At 41.7% G+C, this 19,382-nt stretch overlaps 1 protein-coding gene across 1 annotated transcript; it reads left to right on the top strand.

Moving 5' to 3' along the window:
• Window positions 1–1,576: 1,576 nt before the first annotated feature.
• On the top strand, window positions 1,577–16,367 carry LOC138605000 (adipose-secreted signaling protein-like). Its single transcript, XM_069677064.1, has 6 exons — window positions 1,577–1,672; window positions 3,715–3,795; window positions 5,143–5,279; window positions 6,716–6,869; window positions 10,169–10,291; window positions 12,135–16,367. The coding sequence occupies exons 2-6, from the start codon at window positions 3,777–3,779 to the stop codon at window positions 12,233–12,235; spliced, it is 534 nt and encodes a 177-aa protein (XP_069533165.1). The 5' UTR covers window positions 1,577–1,672; window positions 3,715–3,776; the 3' UTR covers window positions 12,236–16,367.
• Window positions 16,368–19,382: the final 3,015 nt, after the last annotated feature.

Below are 19,382 nucleotides of genomic sequence, written 5' to 3'. Positions count from 1 at the left end.
TAAAGTATAAAAATCTATTACTGTAGAGTATAAGAAATAGCCACTATTGATACTCAGTCTCATCTGCCTTAGACCTCTTCCATCCATGTTGGCAAAGAACAACACAGACGCTGCACGTTTGAAGGCCTGCAGACTGATTGCTAATTGAAGATTTGTGTGAAGGAGTGTCAAACAGGTGCTTCAGTGATTTCATACTGATGTAGGTAGTTTCTAATAGTTGGGAACAGATGGTTTCTGTTTGGTTAGCATAGCTAAAACAATGGAGTTTGGACTGCTTGAATGACATCCGTGTTAACTGTTCTGCAAAAGGGTGGGGACAATGTGTCAATCCAATGAGAAAGGGTTAACACATTTTCAAGAGGTGTCTTGTGTTTGCTGAGACAGTGATGATGAAAACGGATCAAAGCAATCAAGAAAAACTGTAATCCAATTTGTATCTTTAGCTTCTACCTTTGGTAATATTCTAAGTAAGATCTGTTCAGTGGGACGAGCTGTTTCTGTCCCTCATTTGCTCACCTGAGGCCTGCTGCTGCCGAGACTCCGCAGGGTGGTCAAATGAGCAGCATCTGTTGGGTTGTCAAGTGGGCACCCTCCTTCCTCCTGTTTCGCTCACGACACCTTCAGAGGGTTCAGCACTGAATCCTGGCATCCCAGGCTCACCCTCCAGATGCCATCTGCTCACCTGAGAGCCGGGATGGGGTCTTTTATTCATCCAGAGCCACTGACTGTCCTTTTCAGGCGCTTTGGAGAGATCCTTGCTTGCTTGGCTGTCTCTCTGGGCTACAAAGTCCTGCAGTCTACTTCAATTGGTCGGACCTTCGGAATCCTCCATTCAATGTATCTTCATCAAGAAAAATAAAACTGTAAGTGTCTCACCTGAGACATTCTGCATTTGAAAGCAGTATCTGTAATCCTAATGTGGAAAGACGTGCCAACAAAAGCATACAGCAATATTGAAAAATCCTATTACTCCCACATTGATAAACATTTTTTAAACAGGAACAATGACTAGATTAACTATTATCATACAAATAAAATGATATGTATTTACAGAGTTAATGTGATTTCATGTGATAGCCAAATGATGTAGTGGTTTGTTAGTTTTGTCAAACAAATAGCCTACAGTAATTCTTGGCATATCCCACTTTTAATTTTGAATATGACCGGATATTTCTATGTAGGCTATTAAAGATGATCTATGGTGCATATTTATTTCTTGTAACAAATAACAAAGGAATAAATCGACAGGCCTACTCATAAGTAAAAATGTGTACAATGTTCATTATTAAATGGTTTTGCCCAAAAATAATGCAAAATTATGGTATTCTGGATATTATAAAGCGTGGGTATAATCATGGTAAATAAGGGATATATGTGTCCAAACAGCAAATTTTGACTGAATTATAAAATCCAGAACAGTCACATGATCCGGCTCACTGAAACCATCTCGGACGCCTCGCGCGTGACCGCTTTGAAGGCACACACCCGCGCGCGCGCACGAAGCATGTTTGATATCCTCGTCTCTGTCTGTACGACGCAGCAGCAGCAGCATCTTGGCGGCGCTTCTCAAGGACAGACAGTGCTCCTGCCCAGAGGGAGGTAACGCCATGTCACTGCTGGTGTTATGGATGTAGAACGGCGCTGCAAACGCCCAGCACATCTTCACTGAAAGGTACGTTTTTCCTGTGTTGTTGGCAGCGATTACTTATTCTGCTTTCATGGCGAAGGACAGGAGTGTTGCTGCAGGATGCTGAATTAATAGGCGTGTTTCTTATTCAAGAGATCATAGAGAAGTGTAGATGTCTGATTCCCTCGTCTCCGGACAGTTTTGGATACACATGTATTACTGTCAGGGCTGTTGCCTTCACCCCCCTAGCTTTCCATAATTCATCATCACATTACTCACAATGACAAAGCGTTTATGGCCCCTTACTGTTATTGAAGTGAATCCAAAATGTTAATGTCTCCAAAAATCTGAATTTTCAAGAGAAAATATGGGTTTGTTTTCCTCTCTTAATAGATAGATAGATAGATAGATAGATGTTTCCAGCTAATGCATGGGAACAATAAATACAAAGTAGATAAACAGATATCCTCTAGTTGTTCATGTTCTAGTGCCTATCGAGAAGGCACATCTTTTCCAAAGAGACAAACTTAAAGGATAGTCTTTTGGGGACTCTCTCCTCAAAGGTATTCTTGGTGGGGTACGGTGATGTACACACAAGAAGTGACTGTGGACATTTTGAAAATAAAAGATAAACTCCAAGGTTAGAAGGAGAAATTCAGGATCTGTTAGATGACAGATAAATGACAAATTAAATGTTAGCTTGACACATCCCATGCCGACTGCTCCAACGTTTGGGTTAAGCTTACAAACCCTAACCTGAAAAGTGTTTAGGGACCTAATCTCTGCCTTAACTCTAAGATCAAACTTACAGGAGACCTCACGCAGAATTGTTATCTTTCTAAAGAGGTGATTTTTCCACAGCTGCAACCACGGCTACACTTCCTGTGGATTTTAAACTGACCATCTTATACTATTTTAAACACCAATGGTATCCTGGAAATATCCATCCATTATCTATACTGACTGTGCTGTTGAGAGTAGCAGGCGGGTTGGAGCCGCTGGAGCCCGCTGTCATTGGGCGAGAGGCGGGGTTACACCTGGACAGGTCAATCACAGGGCTCAGACAACTTTTCACACTCACATTCACACCTACGGCCAATTAAGAGTCCCCAATAAACCTAACTGAATTTCCCAGAGGGAGTCATCCCAAAGGGATCAATAAAGTTGAGTCTAAGTCTAAGTCTAAGTCTAACAAGCATGTCTTTGGACTGTGGGAGGAAGCCGGAGTACCTGGAGGAGACCCATGAAAAAAGAACATGGAAACTCCCCACTGAAAGGCCCCTTATGTCCAAACCGGGATTCAAACCAGAAACATTTTTGCTGTGAGAGGACAGCTCTAACCACCGCACCGCCGTGCAGCCGGCACAGGAAGTATGAAAAACCAATGAGTGCTAAAATACCTGAATATTGACTCAACTATGGAGAAAAACAACAGCATTGCAGCAGAGTGTTTGTCTTCATTGATCAAGCTGGTACCTGAGAATCACACAGCAGGCTGATTTCAGAGTGCAGGACAATGTTTGTGTTTCAGTTAAGTTGTTGAACTAGTTGAGTTGGTGGAACAAAAAATAATAATCTGCTATTGATTGTTACCTTTTCAACTACTATTTGCTGCTTGTATAACTGTTACATAAAAGCAATATCACACTGAAGGTCGTGAGGTTGTACTGAATATCACAGCTGATCTTCAGTTCAACACTGCGACCTTGAGTGTGATATATTGCTTAAATATTAATGCCCACAGAGTAGGCTTGTTACTCTAACTCAGAGCACTGAAGCACTTTCTAAACCTAACCCAAAAAACAGACCGTTTGGGCTTAAATAAGAGGTGACTTTTTGTTTAACACGTGATAAGGAAGTTCACAGAGCTTGTCGAAACACATCTGAAACCACTCCCATGCAGTGGAGGTACCATGATATTAGTCAACTCTGTTATATCTCTTTAAAGCCCAGTACAGAGAAAACATCTCATGTTTGAAACCTGAAGTTTTTCCAACACTGTCAGAAACAGGAACACTCAAAGTTACAAGCTGGTGTCATGCTATCCCTCTCTGTCACTCACTGTCATTGTCTGTCGTCATGCTCAGGAGGTCAGTGATGACATCAGTCAGATATCCTCTGACGATTCCCAATTCCTAAGCACATCACCATGGCAACAGGAAGAAAAGGTAAGATTGTCCTGACCTGTGTTCATGTGCGTCTCTTTATGTGTGAGCGTTATGCTGACCTTCAATAGTTTGGCCTTCATACAGTCTTATCTGGCTGTAATCACAAGGGGGCAGTGTTCCTCCTGCTGGAAGCCTTGCTGGTGTTCTGTAGACGTGTATGCAGGAATCCTCTGGAAGAAAAGGCTTCCTAAATGGGTCACAGACAAAAGGAGGGGCGCTGAATGTTCTCATTTTCTGTTTTCTTTGAAGTGTGGACATTAAAACTACAGCTGTCCGCGTCGAAAATGAAGATATATGTTAAATACAATCCATTTTCTACAACCTGAATCTTTATTTGTTTTACTTTACTTGACTCACTACTTGAGACTTTATGTACAATGTTAACTGAAAACAACCCAATGTAAACGGCCACAACAGAATCACAACAGAGTCAGAAGTGACACAGGCTGAGTCTGGTATCGCCGTGTTTGACGATGTAGTACAGCCTCTCGCCGTGAGTGTGATATATTGCTTAAATATTAAAGAGAACAAATTAGGCTTTTTACTCTAACTCAAACCACAAGCATTTTCTAAACCTAACCCAAAAAACAGACCGTTTGGTTTGCTTAAGGCAGGGGTCTAGAACAGGTAGCTCGCAAGCTAGTAGCTCACCAAGAGGTTCACAGACACAGACAGAAAAAAATCAAATACACAGATGTCCCACCCCCTCCAATACAAAATAATTTACAGTTTAGGGAGCTGCAGCCCATGTGGGTGTTGACGAGAGAGAAGTAGGAATGTCTGTGCGTGGTGCTTCGTGCAAACCCTAGTCTGGACTAGCAGGTATAAAAACTCCCAAATTAAAAACTGCTCTTGTTAAGGAAAAAAAGCATATCTTCCTTCTCAGGCAGATATGCGCGAGCGTTCGGCACAGATTGTGCTTTGAGCAGCCGCGTCACTCACCTGACTAGGCGCAGCCGTGTAGACAGATAGCCAGGACCTGAAAGGTCAGGTCTGGTCCTGTAACTATGTCAAATTTGTTTAGGAATCGATAAGCAGAGACGAAATTAAAATTTCTGAATTTGAATTTTGGAACCATTTCTATTTTGGAACGGCTGGCTTTGTTTTGAATGTGCAGCACATTTCTCCTTGGAAAACGTGTTGGGCGTCGTCGCACATTTGCCCTTTTCATCCAAAGTCTCTGATCTCCTTCATCTTCAGTTTCCTTCTTTAGAGGAATTCATTCAAACAGTTTTTGAAACACACGTTTCTGTTTTTGCTTCGTACACTTGTATTTTATTCATTCCATAATTGTGCCTGTCATCTTTAATGGATGATTTAAAACCTGTATTTTCTCTCTGTCACCAGGCTCCACCTCCAAGGCGGGTGGGGTGCGTTTCCCTGACGATGACGAGCCCCCCGGCTCGCCAACGCGGAGAGACGACCAGTCAAACCTCTCTACTCTCATTGCTATTCTAGAGAAGGATGGAAGCTACTTGGTGAAGGTTTGTCCTTGTGTGTAGCCGTTTCATTAAAGTGGCAGTAACCAACATGAACATTTCAATATAAAAAAACTTCCGCCTCTCTGTATCACTCTGCTACACCAAACATGCACACGCATTGCAACTGGTGTGTGCGTCGTTGTGTCTCTCTGCAGCACCGAGGCAAGGAGAGAGAGAGAGAGGAGAGATGCTGTTTATTCCAAAAATTTGACTTTATTGTTGGCAAAATGTTCAGATACTACTAAAGTTATCATTCTAGTTATGATTCTTGGTGTAGACCACCTTTTTACCTCTGGGTGTTGGAGCTTAGAGCTACTGTTACTTGTCAAGGAGGAACAGGACAACCTCTGCATCGCTCCCCAGCTCCTTACACTCCCACTCGTCTGACCCCTCTTTTTATTCAGGGCTCTCTCTGGAGCTTTTTTCTCCTCATTCCTTCTTTATGCTTCTTTAGCAGTATGTGCCGTTGTCGGCAAAGGATGTACAGGAAATTTACCACAAGTTGCCGTAGCTCCTGACCGACACAACCTCTGCGTGCGCTGCTGACACGAGTCACGTGGAAGCCAGATGACGGCAGTTTGTACAGAGTCGCTGGGATTGGCTAGTTATGTGGAAAGCTAACCCTGATTGGTTCTTTGATTCAGACCAGACAATTTTTTTAACAAACTGAATACAAAGGGGCGGGCACTCACAGTCACAGATCAGCAATCAACATCATTCAAATTTAATAATGTTAGAGAAATGCACTGATCAAAATGTGTTATTTTAATCAAGTTCTTAAGAAATAATGTTGCCTACTGTAGCTTTAAAGCAGCTGTTATCAATAGCTTTCACCTGCATGAAGCTTAAATGTTTGTTTATAAGCTGTTCATTGGAGATGTATGATTTCTTACTGACATATTAATAACCAAGGTTGCCTGTCTGCTGTGGCTGCAGCTCATCAACAGATGGAAGGATTTTGCATCGTTTAAGGAATTTCCCCTCAATCGTTTAAAAACACTTTTCTGTAGTTCTTAGTAAGGACTGATGCACTGGAAGCCTGTTTGGTATGAGGTTTAGTTTTGAGTTGCGCCGGAGTTTAAATGTTTATCTGTATTGTTAGCTGAGCTAAAAAGAATTGCCAATACCAAAGCTATACAGTTCAAAGGAAAACTCAAAGCCAATCTCTTTTAAAACATTTAAAATAGACAAACAGAGTTTTTGATGTTTCTGTCTGTATTTACCCCGATCAGAACAGTACCTCAAAGTAACTCATGTGTGCCCTGGAAGCTCCCAGCCTTACCTTTTTTGATACCAAAGTTGTTTGAGATATAATTGAGACTGTCGACATTACATCTCAATTTAAAAAATACTGTTCTTGTTTCATATCTTCATTCTGCCTATTGTCCATCTGTCTTTGCCCACTATTTCCCCCCCTCCCACTATTTGCCCCTCACCAGGCTGGTTTCCTGAAGAGCCATCACTGTTATGAGATCATCATCACTGTCCCTGATGTCCCCACAGTGGGAAAAGAGCTCTCCTGTCTTCCTTCTTGCTCTCCATCTCGGAAACCCCCTGCCCTCCGGATTCACCGTATAAACTCGACATTAGAGGGTAAGTTCAGACTGTGAGAAAACTCACAGGAAATTTTGTAATCATCGTTGTGTTCAATAGCTGATATTGGAGGTGCATACAAGTAGGCGAAATATCCAGTCTTACTAGCGATACCGCCTGTAGTTGAAAGTTAAATTAAACTAATACATGGCTGGAAACCCTGCCGTGACACTGCATGACCCGCTGCCCTTTGCTGCCAACATTGTTGTAACACCCGCCTGTTTGTATACGCCTACCTACAAAGCTGCAAATGGCTCAGGTGGATTTTACAACCAGGACAAACAGATCGTCTAATAGCTACTGTATGTATCTCACTCTGGATCAAGGTGTTGGATGGACCAACAGCAACAGATTGTTTGGGGGCACTGATATTTGTTTGGCAATACTTGTAGAAAGTAAAAGGCTTGTCTTAAACTGTATCCAAACCGACTGGTGACAGAAACTAAGGGCGTGAGTAATGCTTTAAGACGTTGGCCCTACCGCTTGTCCCTTCTGTTATCAAGGGACGAGTAGACTCTGTAGAGAACTATAAGTCTCTCCAGATACTATTTTAAAGATCCTATTTTGAGTCTGTTTTAACTTGTTCTTTCTAATCTGCTGGTTTGGGAAACTCAAGAAGGCCAAACATGCACTAACCAGGATTTTGAAGGTGAAAGCACAGTGACAGTGACCATCCCCGATAGTCCCAATCTCAGGTTTTGGCTTCTGGCTATGGCTTCCTTTTCTGAGTACTGGTCATTGTTTATCTTTGTTTACTAGTAACTTGAGAAAGGAGGTGAATGTGAGAGATGTTGTGGATAACCTTGTCTACAGTCAGACTGTTATCTGAATGCATATGCAAACATCTGGTTATAAAGATTAATTAACTGTTGCATTCGATTTACCAGTCATGAGCTCTGGGTAGTGATCGAAAGAATGAGGTCGTGGGTACAAGCAACAGAAATGAGTGTCCTCTGCAGGGTGTCTGGGTTCAGCCTTAGAGAAAGGAGGAGGAGAGCCGCTACTCCTTTGCATCTAAAGGATCCAGTTGAGGTGGTTCGGGCATCTGATAAGGATTCCTCCTGGAAAGCATTTCCGATACCAAAATCCTCAGCCTCAGAGTCAGTAACGCGGCACTGTTGTCTTGTCAGTCCTGCTTTCTTAATTCCAAAGTTTTCAGGTACCCTGTGTGCATATACAGCATCACAGTGGTCTGTAGGCCAAAGGCTCAGCAGGTTTATAAGACATTGTCAGGGTCGGCTGTGGGTCAGTGGTAGTGTTGGTCATCTTTCAATCGGATGGTTGGAGATTTGATCCTAGGCTGAAGCAGTCGAAGTGTCGAAGTGTCCTTGGGCAAGACAGCTGTAAGCCGTCATCAGCGTCATTAAAACAACAGGTTCAAACTTCACTGAACTGGACTAACCTGTAGGCTGTAAAAGGTGGCATAAAATAGTTTCACGGATGGGTTGAAGGCTAAAATTGAAATATAACAAGAAAAGGATTACTGGTAATCAAAAGTTTTACTTAACAGTAGTGTTGGGTAACGTTACTTACCGTAATTAACCCCCTTTGCAACTCGTTACACATGTGTGTTATATTGTCAGGACGGTGTGTCGCCTGCTGTACGTCGACCTATGAATGTATCGACTCTACCGTCGTTGCAGAGCCTCGTTTACGGCACGTAATCTGTAACTCTGCAGCCTGATAACAGGACTGACAGACGCAGTATAACCTTTACAGCTCTTTATGATGCTAACAGTCTGACAGTGAACTGGGCAGAGGCAGACAGTATTAGGCACAGCTGTTTCCATGACAACAACACATCACAGGCTCTTAGTCCCACCAGTGTTGTGGAGCTGTGTTTAGCTGCAGATGCTTCTTCACGTTTGAAGTCGAGCTCTTCACAGCTGACGAGCACTTCTCCTCCAGACACAGCTTACATTTCACCGTCATGTTGTTCTCGTCCCTTTCACCCAAACATTCAGAATCATGTGAATATTTACACAAAGTAAACGCTGTCCTCTCTGACAGCTCGCTAGCTGAATTAGCTAGCTACACATGTGCACTGACACAGCTGTGTCTACCTTCTGCTGGTACGCAACGACCTGCCGAGAAGGAGGAGAGAAACAGAAACAGAGCTTCAGGGAGTTTCTGTTTCTGTGGAGACAAAAGGAAAAGAGAAATACGGTAATTTATTAAGTAACAGATTACTGTTTATGAAAAAGTTACTAAATAACAGTTTAGTTGAATTGCAGAATGAACATGTTACAACAAAAAAGGATGACTTTGTAGCGCGTTACCCACAACACTGCTTAAAAGTAATTACCTCGAGAGTGGTTGCTCACCCTCCTCTCTACTCGTGTTTATCCACATGAAAATTTGTATTTCCATAAAAAATAATTGTTTAATTTGTGGCATAGATGGGCATACAGATGTACTTCTCTCTTGTTAAATGTGTGTTTTCATGTGTGGCCAAATTGTGCAAGGCGTAGCTTTACATATTGCTGCCACAAGGACAGGTGGGACATTATTTCCTTTCCTTTCATGAAGGATGATCCAGTGTTTCTATGACGGAGAAAAGACAGAAAGCATGGAGCTCCTTTCATTAGCATTAAGAGAAGCTCTTAACTTGGCTGCTACTTTAATACTTCCTGGTAAATTTACTCAGTTTGGATTCTTTTAAAGAAAAAAGGACGATTTAACTGCAGCCATTAAATCTTTAATCATTTCATCACACGTGATCCCAACACATCAAGAGAGCTGTCGTTGAATATGTGCTGATTGTTTAACTGTTTCTTTATTAATCTTGAATAATATTAGTTATCCATTTCATCTCCATGAGAAACCCCCTGAGGTAAAGGAGCTAGACGAACAGCAGCTTACACAGAGGAGAAGTGGGACTATGACTCACTGTCAGGTGGGACTCTGGCCTCTTTAGCCATTGCTCCAAAGAGGCCAGATGAAGCCTGTGCATCAAATATGCATCCTGCAGCTCAGGGGACTGTCACTGTTTTGATGTGCAGCTGAGTGAGCAATATCCTGCACAGAGACATAATGTTTCATCTGACGCACCAGAAGAAAAAATACACCTCCTCTGTGTCAGCACTTTGTTTGACGACCGTGCACAGTGGATGAAAAACGACTGTCCTTCTCTCATCTGTTCTCTTATTTTTCTGTCACTCAAGACCACTTCCCCCTATAAAAAGGCTTACGTAGACTCTTGCACACACATGCATCTGAATAAAACACAACGTTTAAAAGAAAAATGTAAGTGGATGTAAATGTAGAAACTGATGAACCCTCTTCCTCCCTCCCTTTAGGAGTTAAAGTAATGTGTGAGTACAGGACCCACCAGGAGGGGGTGCTGCAGGAGGAGTTCACTCTGGTTACCAAAGGGAGAAAGGGCAGCAGTCTGAAGGTCAGACTCCAGGCCAAGGTCATTGGTATGTACTGCTACTAGTTATACTACTAAACACACACACACACACACACACACACACACACACACACACACACACACACACACACACACACTATTAGTATGTAGTATGTTTACTAGCACAGTACACACAAAAACAAATCAGTCAGAGCTGCTACTTTTGAAAGCAACTGTCTGAAACTGGAACAAAACATTTTGCTGTTTTTGAAGTTAAACAAGAAGCTTGGTATAAAAACAGTCCACGTTTAAAACAGACAAAGAAACAAACAAAGCTATAAAACATAATCGATCACAAAGAGTAAAAACAGAAACACAAATAGAATCAGTTTTCAAAAAGTGATTTCATTAGGGCTCCTCCTGTAAATGCATTGTTGAGATGTGACATCTTCTGTTAAATACTCACCATCTTTTTTTGTTCTGAAAGACTTTAAGTGCAGCCGTGTAGTGTCGGTCTCATTAGCCTCCTTCAGGTGCGGCTCACCTGCTGCTGTTGAAACAAGATAAGGCGTGAAAAACGCGCGAGTTGTGTTTTTTTGGGCGACTTTGTAAAACATGCAGCTCATGATGGATGTAGACAGAGAGAGATACAGAAAGAGGGATAGAGTTTAGGATGATGTTTGGAAATTAAATTCAACTTTGTCCTGGTGGTTATGGCCACTGCATCCGTGAGCTCCTGTAGTCAACAGAAAGTTATTTTCAGACGCAGGTAAACTGTCAACACGGCGTGTTTTGTTCCTTAAAAGCCTCCTCAGTCGTCTGCACGTGGCTCATTTTTGCAGTGTCCTACTTCAAACAAACCTCTGTCTGCTGAGAAGCTGTCACATCTAAAAGCAGCAGCACGACTAATTTATTCCAGCCTCTCAAACAGAGGCATGCAGGCGAGTGGGAGAAGGCAGCTAATATTAGCAGCATGTCATTTATTAAAACCAAATCAGACGGGTTGAACAAACAATTGAGATTATATTTTATAGTCTCTATGGTCGAGCCTTAGCGGCAAACCTGCAGGACTATGATTAGCATGTTGTGGCAGGAAGCAAGCAGTATGTCAGGGCAGAACCTTTAGTGATTCCTGTTTAGACGATAATCTTTCTGTTATGCTAATGGCTAACACAGTAGTAAGGTTAGAGAGACAAATGGATGTCAGCACACAGACAAAACAAAAGCGTATTCTGACAATCCACAAGTTTTCTAAATCAAGTTTTTGGAGACTGAGGAGGAAACGCTCGGCTGCCGTCACAGGATCGACTGTGACCGTTGGGACCCGGTCTGTTTGAAAGTCGAGGATGTTGAGGACTGACCGATCCAGCAGAATCTCTCCCCATGGACGTACCCCCAAATCCAGCCACTCAGGATGCTCCACCTGCGAAACAACAGACAAAGATCCACACAATAAACAGAGCACACACTCGCATACAAACACAGCCACCACAAATCAAAACTAGAGAGATTCTGGCTGCAACAAACCAAATCAAACTGTCAGAACGAACCAAAACTAAATGGAGACACTTTTGCTTTTGATGCTTTTTTTGTTGAGCTGGCCTTTCAGTCCTATTAACAGCATGTTGACTGAGCAGGTATGCGTGTTTCTGTACCAGCAGAGTGTGCATATACATATTGTGTGCAGAGAACTTTTTTTATTCGCCCTGGTATTGAAAGAGGTGTCAGGTATCGTTTGATTTACTAGAATCATACTAAAGTTTAGAATTCTGGTATTGTGACAACCGTAGTAAAAACAGGAAGCGAACAGGGAACTTTTTAACTTTTTAACACACATTTTGTTTTCTCTCTTTATCTGTCTGCATCTCTCTCTCCGTTCTGCCCTCCTCCCTTTCCCTCCCTCCGTCCAGACCCTCATCACGGGACTCCCATGCTGCTGGAGGGCGTGAGGTGCCTGAGTGCTCAGAGAGACGCCCACACAAAGCACAGCAGCGAGCGTAAGAGGATATGATGCAAAGATACACATATGTACTGTATATCTAAGACAGTGTTATTCAGTGACAGGTCACGGAGTGGAAGTATAAAGTGTGTCTCCAAAAATAGGAACTACCGTGAATATAAATCCCATCGGAATATGACGCAGTCTGTTTTTTGGGGTTTCCCAGAGGGAAAAAGGTTTTTTATTGTTATTTATTAATAATAACGTGGATAGAAGTTATTGCAACACTCTTTCAATTTATTTTCATTTAAGACACGTTCAAAACACACAAATGACAGCCGACCATCTGCTTTCACCATGTGGAGTTTGCAATCCTTCTAGCTACCAGTGCGGTTGTTGAGCTCAGCCTATGGAAACGTTGAATGCTGTGAGGGTGGTGACAATAAAACATCTCTCTGCATTTTATACTGGTATATTGTTTACACCAGTATATAGGACGCAGCCGACTTTTTAGAAGGAAAAAAAATGTATTGAGAGTGCGTCTTACACATCGGACTTTACGGTACTTGATTTGACCAGGAAACGATGCGTCTGTGAGGCTCGATTTGCTTTTGTGGTATTCCAAAATGTTTGTGGGAAAGTAACAAAGAAATAAAATTTTGTTAAAATTAATGTTTATTCAAAAAGAATTAAAACTTGCTTCTTTTGTCAGATAGAAAGATTAAATACCACCAGCCGTACGTTTAACACAGCCACGAAGCCTCTGTTGTTGTAGGTACAATAAACCAGCACTTAACACTAGCTAGCTCACACATTACATACATAGACACAAACACACACACACACACACACACACACACACACACCAAGCCAAATAAAAGTCATAATCAGCTCCCCACATTAATTAACTTTATGACAAATAAAAAGATTATAACTTTACAGCAGTGCATCCAAGGAAAGCTTTGCCTCGTACTGTCCCTGTTCCTCACTGTTCAGAATTCTCTTTACCGCAGACCTTCATCATGTTTAACCATTGTTATTTGGGACTTGCACACACTGTAAATGGTGAGTGTTTGAACAGTTCAATAGCTGCGAGCAGTGATGACTGGGGTCCGAGCAGATTGAGACTATTAGAATGTGTCTTATTTATTTCACAAGAAACAAACTTGATTCTCTGTAGAGTAGTACACCGTGGTTGTCTCTATATGCTGATGATGATTGTTTTTGATTGTTATATAAATCTACTTTCAGGAACCTTTCATTTAGTCTATGAGCTTCAGTGAAGAATTGTTTCACGACTATATTTGTTAAAAAATGTATTGTTATGTTTAGTTAGATCTCCTGTGAGGAACTTTTGGTTGGTGTTGATTTTGGCGCCCCCTGTGGACAAAGCCGTACCTCTTATCTCTTTGCTGATTTTGTCCTGTACATGCTAAAGTGGTGTTTAACCAAAAATCTCCAAAACCAAAAATATGCATCACTCACTTTAAATTTTTGCCCTGGAAAATGTAAACAAAGGTAGCATGCAGTTAATCACTTCACCTGACACCTACCCCCCCCCACCAGTGGTTTCAGGCATGAAAAATAACTTTACAGAAATAATCAATCCTGTTGCTGATGGTCTGCTTTGTTTCTGTAGGTCATAAAGAGTCATCAGAATTAATTTCAGGCTGTTTCATAACCAGCGAAAAACTCCTCACAGCAGCTTTAATTTCAGTCTGTAGATGATCCTGACCGAGTTCTGCAACGATTTGTCTCGTTGTTCATAACCAGAAAAAAATATGACAAAATGTGACTTTTTAGAGCAGACGATCAGATGCAGCTGACCTGAGAGATTGTTATACAGAATATTTGACTCTTTCAGAACTGATAAGAGAAGACAACTTATTTTCCATTTTGTGCGCCCCCTTGTGGCAGAATAAATAAAAAAATGTGTGGTGAAGCTCGGCCTCGGCATCCGAGCACGTTTGGTTACAACAATTTGTTTTATGTGCATTTATGTAAAATTTACTTGAAGACGGGTTTAAATGTACAAATTCAAAACAGGTTGATGTGAAGAGATTTCAGTGATTACTTTCAGCAAAGTCTGTCAATGTTCCCGGCACAGTTTGGGGATTATTTGTCCAACGTTTGCGTTGAGGAGTTGCCAAAAACAGCATTGAAAGAGAAAGTTGAAGAAAGTCACAAAATTATATATTTTTAAAGATTATTCTTTTAGCTTTTGCCTTCGTTGTGTCGTACAGCTGAAAAGAGACAGGAAGTGTGGGGAGCAGAGAGTGGGGGGTGACATGGAGTCAAACGTGCGATCACTGTAGCCTCTGTACATGGAGCACCTGCCCTACCAACTGAGCTAAACCAGCGCCCTAAAGTTTATAGTTTTAGGCAAAGATGCAGATGAATTCAACACTTCACATGGCGGCCATTTTCCTCTGATGTCACGCTCAGTGGTGGAAACAAGCCGTTTAAATGAGAATTCAGCCTCTATAGAATTCCCTTTTAGGGAGCATGCCGTCTTTTTATACAGTCTATGTGATTAACCCACATCTCTCAGTAGCTGGGGCGGCTGTGGCTCAGTGGTAGAGTCGTCTCTCAGTCGGAAGGTTGGAGGTTTGATCCCTGCCCGCCACAGCTGCATGTGGAAGTGTCCTTGGACAAGACACTTGAATCCCAAATTGAATCCCGATGGCTATGCCACTGGGTATGAATGGACAGATCTGATTGGAGATCGGCACTCAGGCCTTTGCCATCAGTGTGGGTGAATGTGATGTATAGATTAAAAGCAGCTTTGAGTAGTCAGAAGACTAGAAAAGCGTTATTTACAGGTCCATTTTAGCTAACGCTAGCAAAATGCTAGCTAATGGGTTATTAAATTTGTGGTTTTACCTTGAAATATGGCTGCATGTCCCTCCAAATTTGACTGCCTGTTGTCTTTTTAGCTGCTGAACGATAGGGATGTGTTGAAACGATAAAGAAGTGTCAGATTTCCTACTTTTGATCTGCAACCTGGAACACAGCTGTGCAACATTATCCAGCAAGTTTCCTTCCCTGAGTGGGACACTAGAGGAAAATGGCCGCTGTGTGGATATGGTGAAAGGCCTAGCAGTAAGCCTCGGTGGACCCCCAGTTAGATCAAATCTACAACATTTGTTTTGCACTTTTATTTGCAGGATGAAATTGAAATAAAATAAAATAAAATTGTAACATTGTAAAGCTCAAATGAACATCATGCTGTGTTGAAGAAGACTTGAAACTGGAGATTGAGACCATAAACTCATTAGGGAAATGTTTACTGAGGGAATAAATCAGGAGAGAAGGAGGACCATTTTCTCATAGACTTCTATATAATCGTACTTCTTTTTATAATCTGTGGCTTCGCCCTCTGCTGGCCATTTGAAAGAATGCGGGTTTAAGGCACTTCTGCTATGGCAACATCCACTCCTCAGAGAGTCTGTGTTCCTGTGTTTCTAAGTAGCCATAAATGAAAAACACACATAACCACACTGTCTGTTGTATGTCCTTCTAACTGTGGCTGTGTGTAAAATGGGACATTGCATTATAAAGTATTAAAGAGCACGAAACCGTCTTTTAGAAGCAAAATGTGTTTGGCATACACCTTTTAAAACAACTATTGACTGTTTGTGGTGCAGAAGAGAAAGAAGTTCTCTCTGATTTGTGACATTATTTTTTTCTTTCTGCAAATCTTTTTGAGTAACGATGTTTATCTGCCTTAAGCTTCCTTTATCAGCGTAGCCTTCTTCATGTTTTATGACGATGCACAAAATGTCATGTTTTAAATATACTGTTGATGCTGTAACAGAGAAGGAGACCGGGGAGTTTTCCCCCTGTACTTGCATGATACTGTTCGTCATGGAGTGTAACCAGATGAACTGTCCTGACCAGATAATCAACATCAGGTGTGTGTGTGTGTGTGTGTGTGTGTGTGTGTGTGTATAATTAACTTTATGTGGCAACAGAAATATGTCAACTGTTTGATTAATAGTAAAATGCATTTAGTACATTTTAACTTCAGGAAAAAAGGAAGATGCAGCCAAAAGTGTAAATTATTGATTACAGGAGTTGTCTGTATATTTTTTGAGTTGCATACATTTAAATGACACTAAGATCGTATTGTATTGAAGCCCCATGCTAACTCTTTGCATACATTATATTTGTTTTGATTGCTAAATATAAATCACAAATAAAACGTTAAAAATGTTGCAATAACAGTTCTGATTTAAATTTAGATTTGATTTAATTTTAGATTTGTTACGTCTCCTCTCGCCGTTCCTCCTCTACTCTGCTACTCAGGAACAGAACGCTGCAGGAGCCCTATTTGTCAACAGAGCTGTCAATCATGAGGCCACACCCCCTTTTTACATCATCAACTAACTAATTAAAAGTAAACTTGTCAGAAAAATGAACACTTGGACATAAATCAGCAGGATAAGAACTAACTATAATGACAGAAACCATGTTTGAGAAAAATGTATTTGACGTGTATTTTGATTTTATAGTTTGACTCATGTCCCATCTGTTAACATGGAGGAGGCGGGCTGTATGAGCTATACTGCAGCCAGTCAGCAGGGGGCGACAGAGAGGGTTGGGCTTCACTGTTGGGGAGCTGTCATGTCGGCCTTTTTTTGTAGTCTGTAGTTGTGATTTGTGCCTCACTGAAATAAAATCCATGGCACCATGGAGATAACTTTCAACTTGTCTGTAGCATAGACTGTATAAAAAGATGGATTTTTTCTGTCATGATAGTTAGTTATTATCATGCTGATTTATGTCCACGTGTTAATTTTTATTAAGTTTATTATTAATTAGTTATTTGATGCTGTCAAAATGATGACTGACAGCTCTTTTGACAAATTCGGCTCCTGCAGCAAATCAGTTCCAGGTGAGCAGAGCGGAGGTCGATCCGCGAGTGGAAACGTAATTAAAACAATCACTACAGTCATTGAAGTTTCTATACCTGTGAACTTTAACCTCAGACCAACACAGAGAAGATATTCTGCTGTTAAACACGCCTGCGTGCAGGATCCTTGCTGTTTCTTCGGTAAGTTAAGTGTGTGTATTGGTTAGCGGAAGTGGCTACGGCCGCTTCACTCGCGGATCTCTACTGCGCAGACTCTGGCTCCATATGACGTCACCATCGCAAGATGGCAGCGCCTATCATGGGGCTATTTTGGCATCAATTTCGTATAATGGGAGCAGATGGAGACGCGTCGTCCATCTATATATACAGTCATTGGTCTGTAGTAACAACTAAACAGTTACACAAGGACAAGTTGTATGTCTGTCCATTCATACAATGACTCAAGCACACATCAAGAGAGTATCTTTAAATTTGGCACGAACATCCACTTTGATTCAGGGATGACCTGAGTGAAATTTTGTGGTCAAAGGTAAAGGCCAGTCTTGGCCAATCTCGGATCCCCTCGGCTAAAGTCTGACGACGATACAGCCTCTGGGGAGAACGATGAACATGCATAGCCAGCGGTTAGCGATGAACGACTTCCAGTCAAGACTTCCTTTTCCACGTGCTGCATTGTTTACAGAAAAATTACCTGTTTATCTTGTGATTGACTTTAATTAAAGCTGTAGTAGGTAACATTATTAAAATAAAATTTTTGTCATATTTGCTCAAACTGTCACTTTAAACATGCAGTGGTACATGAGAGAGATAATCTGTAAAAAAAAAAAAAAAAAATACTGTTCCTCTGGCTCCTCCTACTGCTTCTAATGGCATGTGTAAGAATCCAACGCTCCTGAAACACACAACCAATCAGAGCCAAGCAGTCTCTCAGGCTGCTGTCAATCACACGCTGTGCAGCGCCACTCCTCCGCGCATGCTCACACGGTCAAGCTCAAAAAGATCAGTGTGCGCAGCGTCAGCCGGTTTGTGTCCACAAAGGCTGAAAAACGACCACCAGGAATGAACAAACTGCCCGTCCCTCCACTGCCAACAAGGCTGACACTACAAAGAGCGTTACACTAAAGAGGAGAAATGAGGAGGAGCAAGCTAAAGAGAAAGAGTTGGACAGAAATGAAACGAGAGTAAACACTGATGCGGCATTTCTGAGGTGGAGAGCTACGGGACCTGAGAGGATTAAAAAGTGACGTTGAGTTAGGTTCTGCTCCACAGGTAATTACCCCAGCTTCATTTCTGCTATATTTGTTTAACATTGCTCAGACGTCTGCGGTTACTGTGACGCTGCAGTCGGGCTAACGTTAGCTTGTTCCCGCTGCTGCTGCTGTTCAGCGTTGTTTCATGGCGGTGTGGCTGAACATGTCTCTGTGACGTGTCCAGGCAGTGTGACCGTGTCAGACTTTCTCCTGATAGTTCTCTTTGCCTGTGCTCTCACAGCTAAATGTTCACATCAGTGAGTTACTGCTGAGCTGGCTCTGTTTTTTCCACAGTCTCTGTTAGCAAACTAAGTGCTTTTGCTAAATAGAATTAGCTGTAGATTACTGTTGACTGATTTCTGCTGGTTTGATGTGTATCTGCTTTGATAGTGTTGGTGTAATACAACGGCTACGGTTGTCGTAATTTCACATTTTTACATCTGGCTACTTCAGTTGCTGTGGTTACTAACCTGCGCGCGCATGATATTCGTGACGCAGCGTCAGGGAATTTATCTCAAGTTGAATTTTAGATCTAGAACAGATTGTTAGCTGTTAGCATGCAGATGTCTGTTTACAGAGATTAATAAGAAGCTAAATCGTTGTCAGATAGCCCCTGATGAGAGCCGGGATGTCATTACGGTGGATTACGTTCCGCCTGCTTTTGATCTCTGCACAGACACAGTTTCCCTGAACGCCGCAGCATGCTGATACGTGATTGGTCAATACTACTCAGACTACATGCATAGTACAATCGAAACTTTTACCGTCCCTAAAACGTGTGTGTTGGAATGGAGCTGTAATTTCTCCACCAAAGACACATAAATAATAATAATAATATATAATATATCGTTTTGATACACAGCTTTTGAAAAGCAAAGTTAATAAGTGTAATAGAATTAAAAGACTCAACTCATGGCGGGTAGGAATCTTTAAATGTGAATGTAAAATCTATATATTGAATAAAAGGAACAAAAGGTTAGGGTGCCTTTTTTTTCCTTCTGATTCTTCTGGTGAACTCCCAAAGTTTGGACATTATTTGTATGTAAGAATGACTTTGAGTGTTCCAAATCTTTTCGACCATTATTTGACCCCA

This window comes from Semicossyphus pulcher, unplaced genomic scaffold (genome assembly GCF_022749685.1).
Source record: "Semicossyphus pulcher isolate SPU_LCO1_2020_fin unplaced genomic scaffold, fSemPul1.0.p SCAF_27, whole genome shotgun sequence".
Taxonomy (NCBI): Eukaryota; Metazoa; Chordata; class Actinopteri; order Labriformes; family Labridae; genus Semicossyphus; species Semicossyphus pulcher.
The sequence above is the reverse complement of the archived record's forward strand: the minus strand, read 5'-3'. Positions and strand labels throughout refer to the sequence as shown.